This window comes from Eleutherodactylus coqui, unplaced genomic scaffold (genome assembly GCF_035609145.1).
Source record: "Eleutherodactylus coqui strain aEleCoq1 unplaced genomic scaffold, aEleCoq1.hap1 HAP1_SCAFFOLD_147, whole genome shotgun sequence".
NCBI lineage: Eukaryota > Metazoa > Chordata > Amphibia > Anura > Eleutherodactylidae > Eleutherodactylus > Eleutherodactylus coqui.
Window position 1 is genome coordinate 143,814 of NW_027102038.1, and position 13,520 is coordinate 157,333.

General features: G+C 44.5%; 1 protein-coding gene across 4 annotated transcripts in view; it reads left to right on the forward strand.

The window, feature by feature from the left end:
• The window catches only part of AFDN (afadin, adherens junction formation factor), a 145,710-nt gene extending 134,472 nt beyond the window's left edge, over positions 1 to 11,238 (forward strand). For 3 of the 4 annotated variants that reach the window (XM_066588688.1, XM_066588690.1, XM_066588689.1), the window contains 2 exons: positions 8,419 to 8,503; positions 8,911 to 11,238. In XM_066588688.1, coding sequence (XP_066444785.1) covers positions 8,419 to 8,503; positions 8,911 to 9,064 — 239 coding nt within the window. In that variant the 3' untranslated portion in view covers positions 9,065 to 11,238. Of the gene's footprint in view, positions 1 to 4,888; positions 8,086 to 8,418; positions 8,504 to 8,910 lie in introns of those variants that run through there. The other variant, XR_010788643.1, reaches the window with a different exon arrangement.
• The last annotated feature ends 2,282 nt before the right edge of the window (positions 11,239 to 13,520 follow it).

The following is a 13,520-nucleotide window of genomic DNA, read 5'->3' on the forward strand; positions in this document are numbered from 1 at the left end:
ATCGTACCCCTAGATAAATTCATTAAGGGGTCTAGTTTTTAAAATGACATATTTGCAAAAATATGAAATTTTAGTTTTTCTCTTCTAAATTGCATTGACTCCTGAAAAAAAAACTGTGGGGTTAAAATACTCATGACACCCCTCAGTAAATACGTTAAGGGGTGTAGTTTTTAAAATGGGGTCACTTGTGGGGGTATCTATCATTTTGACTCCTATGAGCCTTTCCAATCTTGGCTTGGTGTAGGAAAACAAAGTGTTCCTGAAAATGCTGAAAAGTAATGTTAAATTTGTACGTCTCCTAAATGGTTAAAAAAAAAACGAAATTTTTTCCAATGTGCGCCCAAAATAAACGGGTGGAAATATATATCTTAGCAAAAATTTATATATTATGTTTGCACATATTTGAGATATTGCAGTTGGAAATGTGAAAAAATCACGATTTTTTTCAAAATTTTCCAAATTTTGGCGCTTTTAATAAATAAACACAAATTCTATCGGTCCTTTTTTTTGCCTAAATGAAGTACAACATGTGGCGAAAAAACAATGTCAGAATCGCTTGGATATGCAAAACTTTTCCGGTGTTTTTCCATGTTAGAGTGACACATATCAAATTTGCAAAATTTGGCCTGGTCATTAAGGCGCAAACAGGCTTGGTCACTAAGGGGTTAACATGATACTGGAAAAAAAAAACTATATACATTTGGTATTGTAGTAATCGTACTGACCCATAAAAAAAAGTTTGGGCATTTCTGCCGCAGTGTGTACACCATAAACCAAAGACCGAAGATGTCAGAAATTAAATAAAAGATATATAAAATTATTTTGCAGTGGAGTGAAATGGGGGAAAACCTAGATACATTATATGCTATATTAAATAGAACCATTGAAAAATGCAGCCCGTCCCTTAAAAAAATTAAGCCCCCAGACCGCTACGGTGATGGTTAAATTAAGAGTTATGATCGAGAGTGGAGAGGAAAAAACAAAAATTGGGGAAAAAAAGGCTGCTTCCTTAAGGCTGGGTTCACACGGGGCGGATTTGCCCCGGAAATTCCGTGTGGAATTTCGCCGCGGCAAATCCGCATGCGGCCACTAATCCCGGGATTAACCAGCCATGTGGACGAGAGTTCTCAGAAATCTCGTTCACACGGGGCAGCTAAGCCGTCAGAAGCCGCTGCGGCGACGTGGATTTGCTGACCGCAGCATGTTCATTTTTTTTTTCTCCGCTGCGGTCGTGCTCTCCTCTATGGGAGCGCCGGCCGCATCGGAAGAGCGAGCGGCCAGGCTGCTTCAAAGCCGCCGCGGGTTTTGCAGCAGCGGTTCTCCCAGCGGAAATCTTGCGGTTTTTCGCTGCAGCCAAACCGCGAGATTTCCGACGAAAATCCGCCCTGTGAGAACCCACCCTAAGGAGGGTAAGTGTGATTGGCTGTCTTGGTTTCATATTGGTTCTGCACATCATTACTGCAACATGGCCGCAACGAAGAACCGCAAATTTTCTGCTGAGAATCCGCCCTGTGAGAACCCACCCTAAGGGGGGTAAGTGTGATTGACTGCCTTGGTTTCATATTGGTTCTGCACATCATTACTGCAACATAGAGATGAAAGACCAGAGAGGAACTACTGAGCTACAGTATCTGTGATCCGTGTGGAAATGGGATGACCTAGTTTGTTTTTTCTGCTCTATATTTAGGTAACTTCCAGTTTGCATTTTTTGGAAATTTTTGAACATTATGTTCCAAAATGACAGAAAGGGGAAATTTAAGCAGACACTAGATGTTTTTACCTGCCTATATCAGTAATTATATTGCCAGTTTCAGGGGTTTTTTTGTGATTATGTTCCAGGTGTGAATTAGGTTCTTTTCAAGTGTCAGGTTTTTATCTTTACAGGACCCAAAGAATGCATCACGTTGTACCTCTAGTTACACTCTGTGTATAAGGAAACTTTCTTTGGGGATGACCGTCACCTATTCGTTGCCCCCATAATGCGGTCGTTGGTCTGCTACCAGTGAGCATTTTTATACTCGACTGAACAAGATGATTATTGTCCCGGTCATCACCCTGCTAATCATTAGACGTTTTAACAAATGTTTTTTTCCCAGTTTATCGGGCTGTGTAAAAGTTCCTTTAGCTACTGGCGTTTTCTGTTGCCTTTTAGATTTCCTCTGCTGTTGCAAAAGATGATTATTCTTCTCACTGATGTCCAAATGCGTCTGTAGTAGACCAAACATGTTTGCAGTATTTTAATGCTTAAGGATATGTTCACACAGCTAAATCCAATGCAGATTTTTCCACCTCTGGAACCGCAGCAGAAATCCACGGCTGTTCTATCGCAGATTTTGCCACTGGCCCGCACTCAGATATAGTCCTGTCACTATGCAAAATCCCTATGTAGAATTCCCTACATATTTCTATGTGGAATCACAGCAGATTCCACGTGCAGATTTTGTGAGTTGACAGAGATAAATCCGTGGCAAAATACATGGCAGAAATTTGTGGATTTCTACCGTGTTTCTCAGAAAATAAAACACTGTCTTATAATAATTTTTGCCACAAAAGAAGCAGTGTCTTATTTTCAGGGGGAGGGGGGCCTTATACTCACCTGGTCTGCGGCGTCCGCGATGGTCTTCGGCGGCGCTGCGGCAAACTGCGTCCTCCCCGTCTGACAGCTGAGCTGCTTCCTGGTGACAGGGCTTTGATTACCCCGCCTCCAGCAAAGCGAGCGCTATGATTGGCTCATTGGGCCCCAGACAATCACAGCCAGCGCTCAATAAGCCAATCACAGCCACTCAGTGAATGACAGGGGTATTCAAAGACCTGTCACCAGGAAGAAGCTCAGCAGTTTGCCGCAGCGTCGCCGGAGACCATTGGCAGGCATCGGGATGCCGCAGACCAGGGGAGGATAGTTTTTTTTAATTTCCCCCAGTCGTCTCCACGACAGCACCAATGAGATTGCCTCCTCCTGGTAGGACAGGAACATACTGAGAGGTTAAAAGCTCCCCCCCTTCCCCACTTTCCTCAGTGTCTTCCTGTCCTGCCAGGAGGCAGGATCTATGAGAGGAGCTGGTGGAGAAGCCAGCGAAAGCATACAGGCGGATCGGAAGGCAGTGGCTCACCCTGTCATCCCTTCGCAGCCAGACGACTCCCGGGACGCCACATCAGGGTGGTAACCCCCGGGCCAGGTTCCTCCCGCGGCGGCCCATGGGGGGTTCAAAGCGGGAGCCTCAGTCCCCCTCGTCCTCCGGCAGAAATTACAGCGCGGCGCTCCAGGAAGCCCTTTGACGGCAGGGGGCGGAGCGCCGCATCTCACGTCCAGCGCGATGACGTCATCGCGTCTGCATTAGGAGCGGAGGGGGCGGGGCTTAGCGCAGGAGCGCGAAAATTCAAATAGGAACCTGAGAGAAGCCAGAACACCAGCATCACAGGTCGCAGGGTGTCTGCAGCACTGGTATAAAGATGAGTGCTCCAGCCCCAGAGACAGCTGAAACCTCAGCCTCAGCGGCCGTAAGTAGCCAGTGCGGCAAAAATACAATGCAAATATCCAGTATGTTGTGTATGGAAAAATTGCATGTTTACCCGCAAAAATGCTTTGTTTGTCAGGGGGATAAAAAAGACATCCCCCCCAGAACAAAACTGCGAAAGTGCGTGGAATGCGGGACGAGACTGCCAGCCACGTATCAGAGGCCTCTATGCAAGGCATGCGTGGCTAGGCTAGTCAGAGAGGAATCGGGGGGATTCCTGGATGACGTTAGAAAGCTGGTGAAGGAAGAGGTTCAATCAGCTCTAACGTCACTGCCGGCACCGCCAGCGAAACGCCAAAGAAAGGCATATGTTCCCGAGGAGTCTTCTGATTCCGAGAACTCCATCGGATCAGAGCAAGAGGAGCAGGCGGCCGAAGAGTCCTCAGAGGAGGAGGACTACAGGAAATATTTGTTCCATCAAGATGAGTTGACGGAACTAATTAAATCAGTTAGGGCTACGTTAAAAATAGAACAGCCCAGAGAGCCGCGGACCCGACAGGATGAGATATTCAGTGGACTTGGGGAGAGGCGCAAACATACCTTCCCGGTCCACAAAAACATCTCTAAAATAATTCAGAGAGAGTGGAGTAAACCAGACGCAGGTTCCTACTCCGCTCGAGGCGTAAAAAGGAGATACCCCCTGGAGGAGGAAGCTTGCGCAAGCTGGGACGAAATACCTAAGGTAGACGTCCCGGTGGCCAAGGTAGCCAAGAGGACGACTCTGCCCTTTGAGGATGCCGCACAGCTAAAAGACCCCATGGATCGCAAGGCAGAGGGACTCCTAAAGAAATCATGGGAGGCAGCGGCAAACATCCTTAGGCCAGGGATCGCAGCCACTTGCGTGGCGCGGACCCTGGGGGTATGGTTAGAGCAGCTGGAACTACATCTGACCAACAAAACGCCGAGGGATCAGATCCTTAACTCCCTTCCCATCCTGCGCATGGCCACTAACTTCCTAGCGGACGCCGCGGCCGAGACCGTCAAACTCTCAGCAAAAGCCACAGCCCGCGCTAACTCAGCCAGAAGGGTGTTATGGCTGAGGTCATGGTCAGGCGACCTGGCCTCGAAAAACAAATTGTGTGCCCTCCCATTCTACGGCCAATTTCTATTCGGACCGGACCTAGATAAAATTCTAGAGAAGGCGGCCGACAGGAAAAAAGGGTTCCCTGAGGAAAAACCACAGAGTGAAGACCTTTCCCCGGGCCCCAATGCAGCAGCCCGAGGCCTACCGAGGCAAGGGCAAGACAGGCCGCTGGAGTTACCCCAAGGGGGGCAGAGGAAGGAATATCCTCTTCAACCCCCATCAGGGGGAGCCGAAGCAAAGACCCTGACGCCATCCCCGTAGGGGCAAGGCTGGGGAGCTTTGTGGATCAATGGGCCGCAATCTGCGGGGGCCCATGGATCCCAAAGATCCTACAGCACGGATACCAGATAGAGCTGGTATCCATCCCCAGAAGGAAATTTATTACCACGCGAGCCCCAAAAAAACAGCTACATTTACTAGGGCAAAGCGTGCGCGACTTGCAGCGGTTAAACGCAATATCTCCCGTACCGCGAAACGAGGAAACCCAGGGCTATTACTCCAGGCTCTTTTTAGTAAAAAAACCCGTCGGGAAACACCGGACGATAATAAACCTGAAAGACCTGAACACCTGCGTCCGATACAGGAGATTCAAAATGGAAACCATCTCCTCGACAATAAAGTTGATCCCCAGAGGAGCCTACATGGCGTCCATCGATCTGAAGGACGCGTATTTTCACATCCCGATCCACAAAGATTCACAGAAATACCTGCGGTTCGCAGTGGACATGGGCGGAAGAACAGAGCACCACCAGTTCAGATGCCTGCCCTTCGGGATATCCTCAGCTCCCAGAATCTTTACCAAGATTATGGCGGAGGTAGCCGCCCACCTGAGAGAAAAATCGATCCTAGTAGTACCATACCTGGACGATATTCTATTAATAGCAGAGTCCAAAAAACTCCTAACCAAACATCTGGAGACAGTGCTACAACTTCTCCAATCATTGGGATGGATTATAAACTGGGAAAAATCCAGCCTAGATCCCGGCAAGCAGAAGACGTTTCTGGGAATAACTCTCGACTCAGAATCGCAATGCTCCTACCTACCCGAGGAGAGAATACGAAAAATCCGCAGAATAGTCAAAACCTTCCTACGAAGACGATTCTGCACAATTCGGGAGGCAATGTCTCTTCTGGGGAGCTTGACATCATGCATCCCAGGAGTAGCATGGGCCCAGGCCCACACCAGAGCCCTACAGGCCGTAGTCCTATCCTCGTGGGACAAAAGGCAGTCCTCGCTAGGGGCAAGGATGTACATCCCAAACAGGGCAAAAACATCCCTGCGTTGGTGGACATCCCCAGAGAACCTGCGGAGAGGGGTTCACTGGCTACAAAACCCAGCCATCCACATCACAACAGACGCAAGCGCCTGTGGATGCGGAGCGCATGTGGGGAACCAATTCTTTCAGGGTCCCTGGCCTCAGAGGATAAAAGAACAATCCTCAAATTTCAGAGAACTACAGGCAGTTTGGCAGGTTCTACAGCAGTTGGGCAACTCGCTACAGAACCATCACATAAAAATACTGTCAGACAATGTCACCGCGGTCGCTCACATACGACACCAAGGGGGCACAAGATCTCCCCCACTGCAAAGCATCGCACAGAAAATCTTTCACTGGGCGGAGGGCCGGATCCTCTCGATCACGGCAACCCACTTAAAGGGGACACTAAATGGAAAAGCAGACTTCCTCAGCAGGAAGCAGATAGACCCAGGAGAGTGGTCCCTCTCCCCAGAGGCATTCAAAATCTTAACCAACCGGTGGGGGACCCCACAGTTGGACCTCTTCGCAACCAGGGAGAACACAAAAGTAGGCAACTTTTTCTCCCTCCGGCCAGGAGATCGTCCGATAGCGGTAGACGCCCTGGGCCAGGACTGGGGACAAGGACTGGCCTACGCCTTTCCTCCCATACCACTAATCCCCAGGGTTTTACAGCACTTCAGAACCCAGGGATGCACGCTAATCCTAGTGACCCCCTTCTGGCCAAAAAGAAGCTGGTTCGGTCTTCTGACAACACTGAGCGTCCAGGACCCAGTCACCTTGCCTACCTGGACGGATCTTCTATCGCAGGGGCCACTGAACCACCCCGGCCTAGACAAACTCCATTTAACGGCATGGCTCTTGAGGAATCCTCGCTAAGAAAGAAAGGATTCTCAGAGAAAGTAGTAGAAACCCTAATGTCCAGTAGGAAAAAGACGACCCACCTGATCTACCAGAAGGTCTGGAGAAAGTTTTCCTCGTGGAGACAGGGAAGGGATCGCGGGGATTCTATCCCCGACACTCCGCTAATCTTAGAATTCCTGCAGGAGGGCTTAGAGATGGGCCTCTCCCCGAGCACCCTAAAAGTCCAAGTTTCAGCCCTTAGCGCTATCTGCGACACAAAATTCGCAGACGATAGATGGGTCCACAGGTTCCTAACAGCAGCAGCTAGATTACGCCCTAGGCCCATAAACCTGTTCCCAGACTGGAACCTTAATTGGGTTCTAGGGGCCATGACAGCGGTACCATTCGAACCGATCAAAGCGCTACCTATAAGAATGCTGACAATCAAGACCATCTTCCTAGTAGCCATTACATCCGCAAGACGGGTTAGCGAACTACAGGCCTTGTCCATCCGCCACCCGTTTATGAAAATTACAGACACCAAACTAATATTTAAAACAGACCCGGCCTTTATGCCGAAAGTAGTGTCAGATTTTCATAGGTCCCAGGATATAATAATCCCCTCATTCTTCAGCCACCCAAAAAACGAGGAGGAAAGAACCCTAAGCTGCCTGGACGTTAGGAGAGCAGTCCTAACCTACATAGATACAACAAGCCACTGGAGGCGGGACGACAACCTGTTCGTCCAGTTCAGTGGCCCAAATAAGGGTAGCAAAGCAGCGAAAAATTCCATAGCCAGGTGGATCCGCCTGGCCATCATAGAATCCTATAAAGCCCTCGGGAAGGAGATCCCGCTAGCGCTTAAAGCCCATTCCACAAGGGCAGTAGCGTCCTCGTGGGCCGAACACAGTTCAGCCTCGGTCGAGCAAATTTGCAAGGCCGCAGTCTGGAAAAAACCCCACACGTTTACTAAACACTATAGGGTAAAAGTGCAGCAGGACGAGGACATGGCCTTCGGCCGCAAAGTCCTCTCGGCAGCGATCCCACCCTAATAAACTTTAGTTGGTACGTCTCATTGGTGCTGTCGTGGAGACGACTGGGGGAAAAAGTGGATTATACCCACCTGATAATCAGGTTTCCAGTAGTCTCCACGACAGCACCCGTACCTTTCCCGCCCTAGAAAAATAAAATAATAAATTGAAAAATTAAAAAACCCCGGTTAGGGGAAAAAATTTAAGTTTAGCTCCTGCCCCGGCAATTCGTTAGAATCCACTGAGGAAAGTGGGGAAGGGGGGGAGCTTTTAACCTCTCAGTATGTTCCTGTCCTACCAGGAGGAGGCAATCTCATTGGTGCTGTCGTGGAGACTACTGGAAACCTGATTATCAGGTGGGTATAATCCACTTTTTTTATAAAGGTTAGCTAGGTCTTATTTTTAGGGGGGGGGGCTTTAATTATAAGGACTCCCCTGAAAACCACAGGAGGTCTTATTATCAGGATAGGTCCTATTTTCGGGGAAACACGGTATAGGCAGCATCCACTCTGAGCCTTAGGCTCTCTTAATATCTGCATCGTGGTTTCCGTTTTATAAACAATGCGATAGAATGCCGGCTTTATCTATGGTGCCTCGGACACAGATGTAAACGTAGCATAATGTGTGGTGTTTATTTTTCATTGAACATGCGGCAAATAAATGCTCTGTTAAACCATTTTTATCACCAGGCTCAAATTGTTACACTGGATCAATGGGTGCAGCAGCTGGAAACACTGAAATGTACAAGGATCTAAGAGACAAGAGATTGAAAAGGTATGTATGTAGGTATGTGTGTGTGTAATAATATATGTATATAATATACTAAATACCCTTTTGTCCGAAACTCCGCACGATTCCACTCCCCTCATCTTGATCAATCATCTCATCATTGTTAATTTACTTAATACGCAGAGTTCTTTCATGACAATCAAGAACTCTTGTTTATTAAAATTGGTTATATCTGATTGATTGTTTTATTACAATGTTAGGGAGAAATATGGATCCTATTTATACAATGAAGTTACTGATGTATAAGTCCAATTCTCGTAAATGCTTTGATATAAATTCAAGATTGATGACATTACCTTGAAATTCCAAATGTATGCAACTCTGTTGAAAATTTTAAATAAAAACATTCTGAATAAAAAGTGAGTTACTAAATACCCTTTTGTTTCATACAGCCAGGAAGGTGATGCCACTAATGCTAGTGGAGCCCCAGAAAGCTTGACTTTTAAGGAACGCCAGCGTCTCTTCTCGCAGGGCCAGGATGTCTCAAACAAAGTAAAAGCTTCCCGTAAACTAATGGAACTGGAGAACGAGCTTAATACGAAATAATAATGTATGGTTACACTGAAAGGCATCTTATGGATTTAGAATTATCAAATTTTCTTAATCATAGGACTTTGAGGGAGGGGTCAACAGTTAAAGGGGAGAAATATATTTTTTCTGTAAAGAACAATTTCATGATTCCTTTATTCTCAGACTTTTCATTTGACGAGTAGAAATTCTGCACTAGTAAGCAATTTTTCAACTTGCCTATACAGCAAGTACTAAATGGTGGTTTCTCATGTTTAATAAACTACAGTGAAAAGTGTGTAAAATCTGAATATTAGACATCTTGATACATTCTCCCACACCTAGTTAGATTTTACATTTATAGATATATGAATTGTAAAAAGACACAATAATTAGTCTATATAAGTCTAAAAATCACTTTTTTGTTCTTTTTAATACCACTAGGGCTATAGGTGTTTGTTTTTTGTTTCTTTTGGTTTTTTTGGAAAGTTCTGACTGCTTGGAGCCTGAGAACAGAAATTAGGTTTTAAGAGAGGTTTTGTACATGTTGCACATGGATATTGAAAAACTGAGTGTTAGAGTGCAATATACACTGTACCGTAAAAACATATGGGGTCTAGTTCTCCACATCGCAGCATTGTTCTGCTACAAACACTACAGAAAGAGATACATTTTTGGAGTTCTAGTCGTTATGGAAGCAAGCAATGGAAATCACTGATGATGTGCTGGACACTTAAGCTTTATCAATTTAAATCTGGACATCAATAATGTAAAATTTTATAAAACAAGAAGCAGATAATGTTAAAATGGATATATTATAGATCAACGGGACTGTTTTTACAATTGTCATTCAAAATGTTTTGCATTATATTTATACTGTATTAAAATAAAAAGGAGCTCTGCTGTTTTGAAGATGTTATGGTAGCAGCTGCAACACTTAATGAATTTAGGTGCAATATGGGTTCTATGGCAGACTACATGCACTCTACACGCGTTTTGTGGGTCCAAAATTTGGTGCAATCAATTTCATAATGTCTTTTAAAGGTTGAAGCTCTGTTTTTGGAGGCATCATAAGGTGGGTGGGGAGGTCTTACTAAATATGCATATCTTCATTAGTTCAATTGGAGGTGTATTTGAACTGATAGTTTTTAATACTAGTAACTTCCCTACATGTGGCTTGTGCTTCCCAGCTGTGTGGCTTGCCATCAGAGTCCTCAGCGGTGGTCATACGCACTGGTTACAAAATGGACAGTCAGACTGACAAAATTGCAGTTTCATATATTAACTGTTAACGCCTCATCTCCATTTATTTTTATTTGAATCTTGCTCCCGACCACCACTCAAACCTGAATGTGAACGAGGACCTCTGCTGATAGAATGTAACAAATGGTGAATACAAAGTACAGACCCAGTTTTTAGGCCCAGACTGTCATCTCCTGTTTTAGGACCAGTCTTTTCCCTGTTGAAAATGCAAAGAAAAGAAAATTAGGCAAGTGTTGCTCACAGAGTTTACACTCCACATCACCAATCATAGCGAGACATGATCGTATTAGAGCTCCAGGCCTAATCGACTACAATAGTATTTGACTGCAGAAAGTTTCTCATTTGGATAGAAGTTTGGTTAGAGGTGTATCTTGAAAATCATAGCAAATGGCTTACAGGAGACCTGAGATGGAAATGATTGGCTGTAAGTCTGTATTTTCTTCACAGAAAAGGAATAAAGGCCACTTTTCGCATGACCATATTTCGCCATTAGTATGTGTAAGTCAAAACTAGGGGCAAGACTGAAATGAGGTAGAGAGAAAAAATATAATGAAAATACTTTTAAGTTCCACTTCTAGTTTTAGCTGACAAATACTGATGTGAAATACTGTGTAACGGGAAACCAGCCAATGCCATGAATTCATTGCCGCATATGTTGTTCACTAGTGCATCCTTTACAAACTGCCTGAGGACATAATTGGGCAGAGGCTAATTTTGCTTGTTTATCAGCTTGAATAATTATACTGCAAAGTATTTACTGTTCAGATTCTTCTTTCTAAGCAAAAACATCATTCAAACATTGTAGGTATACATATAGATCACATCTTTTGGCATACACCATACTTTTCGTAATTGTTCCTTATTAATGAAAACTTCAACTGCTGTAATTTCCAATTTCTACTATATTTTACTTGCAAGCTATTTTAATAAAGTTTGTATGTAATTATGTATTTTGCATTTTAGTTTTTATTTTATTTCAAAATGTTTTTCTTAACTTTTTTTTCCATAAGTAAGGTATGGTGTAGATGCATGTTATTCAGTGATAGAGGTACAATAGGATATTAGATCTTTAGCAATCATTTTCAAGTTTTATGGTATATATGTCTGGTTCAGAGAATTCAATTTTAGTTTCTAACAAACCTTTGACATATCTTGTTGCATCTTAGTAAAAGAAACGTTTTTGGGAAAAGTTGGAAGGGGAGGGAGGGAAAGGTAGGATGGAACAAAAGGGAGTGGGATTGGGGAGGGAGGAGGTCCCGTAACTAGATCTCTATAACAAATGTAAACTGAACGTTAAACATTGTTGACATCATGAGTAATTTAAGATTAATTTTTTAGTTTCTCTCCTCCTGCTTAACCCCAACAGGGCTCAGATAGCGCCCAGGAGTTTTGCGTAGTGGCGGCACTCGTAGGGCTCCCCTACGCCTCTAGAGTCTCATCAATCAGAAGACTATCAGAGGGTCCGTCCCCCCACCCCTATTCTCTCTTTAAGGATGTTGTTGATCTCGGTCTATGTAACCTTCTGGCCCCTCTGAATATATCTATAGGCTGAGTATTATGCCAATTTACTGTAAGGGTGGTGGATACGCTAGATTGGATATAATGAATGAGGTTACAAAAGCTCTTACTCACTGAGCGAGGAGTGCACATAGATGCATCCTCTCACCATGCATGAACTACATATATCAGAATGGTCTGGCACCCTGTATCCACTATGTGTGGGAGTATACACTAAGCAGCCACCCCCCTCTATATCAAGAGGCAGTGTGAGTGGCTGTCTTATCGGTGTCCTGCACAGGTGTTATTCGCTCCTCCATTTGGTAGTCAGCAACCTGCATGGTGAGAGGATGCATCTATGTGCACTCCTCACTCAGTGAGTAACGGCCATTTTCTGTGATTGTTTTTAATTTTTTATTTCCCCTTCTTTGATGCAGGTTACAAAAGCTCGGGCCAAAGCATCTACTTTGCAAGGTGGAATGCAGGAAGGGGCAGGATACCTTATCAAATGCTTTTTCTGCATCTAGGCTAAGCATGAGTCTTTTTGGGCAGTAAAGCCTCCTTGAGATGGGTGAATAATGTCCGGGAGTATTTTCAGAAGGCGAATGGTCAGCAGTTTTGCGAAGTAGTAACCCCTTAACGACCAACCCATAGTGTTTTTACGTCCTCCCGAAGTGGGCTTTATTCTCTGAGGACGTAAAAACATGTGTCCTGCAGAAAATAATGCCCCTCGGGCTGTGGACGTGACAGCTCCATGCTGTCGGTGTCTGCAGGTAGCTGACAGCATGGAGCTGTCATCCGGGGCTGTTCGGAGCCCCCCCCCCCCCCCCCCCGGCATTGCGATCGGCGCTATGCAATGGATAGCGCCGATCGCAAAAAAGTAAATAAAAGTGCAATAAAAGTTAGATTCAGCTGCTCTGATGGATCGGAGTCAATGCAATTTAGAAGGGGTTAAAATACTCATGACACCCCTGAGTGAATACGTTAAAGGGTGTAGTTTTTAAAATGGGGTCACTTGTGGGGGTATCTATCATTTTGACTCCTATGAGCCTTTCCAATCTTGGATTGGTGTAGGAAAACAAAGTGTTCCTCAAAATGCTGAAAAGTAATGTTACATTTGTACGTCTCCTAAATGGTTAAAAAAAAACGAAAGTTTTTTCAATGTGCGCCCAAAATAAAGTAAACGGATGGAAATATAAATCTTAGCAAAAATTTCTATATTATGTTTGCACATATTTGAGATATTGCAGTTGGAAATGTGAAAAAATGACGATTTCTTCAAAATTTTCCCAATTTTGGCGCTTTTAATAAATAAACACAAATTCTATCGGTCTTTTTTTTCCACCTAAATGAAGTACAATATGTGGCGAAAAAACAATGTCAGAATCGCTTGGATATGCAAAACCTTTCTGGTCTTTTTCCATGCTAAAGTGACATTAAGGCGTAAACAGGCTTGGTCACTAAGGGGTTAATGACATGGCCTATTTTGGGCTTAAGCACGCAACAATTTTTGGCGGATTTTCTTCATTTTTCAAAAGTCATAGCTTTTTTATTTTTCCATTGATGCGGCCGTATAAGGGCTTGTTTTTTTGCGTGGAGAACTGTAGCTTTAATCGGTGACACTTTTGGGTACATTGACTATATTGTAAAAGTTGTATTTTTTTTTTATGATAGGGAGAGAAAACGCATCAATTCTGCCATGGATTTTTTTCTTTTTCTTTTTTACAGCGTTAAT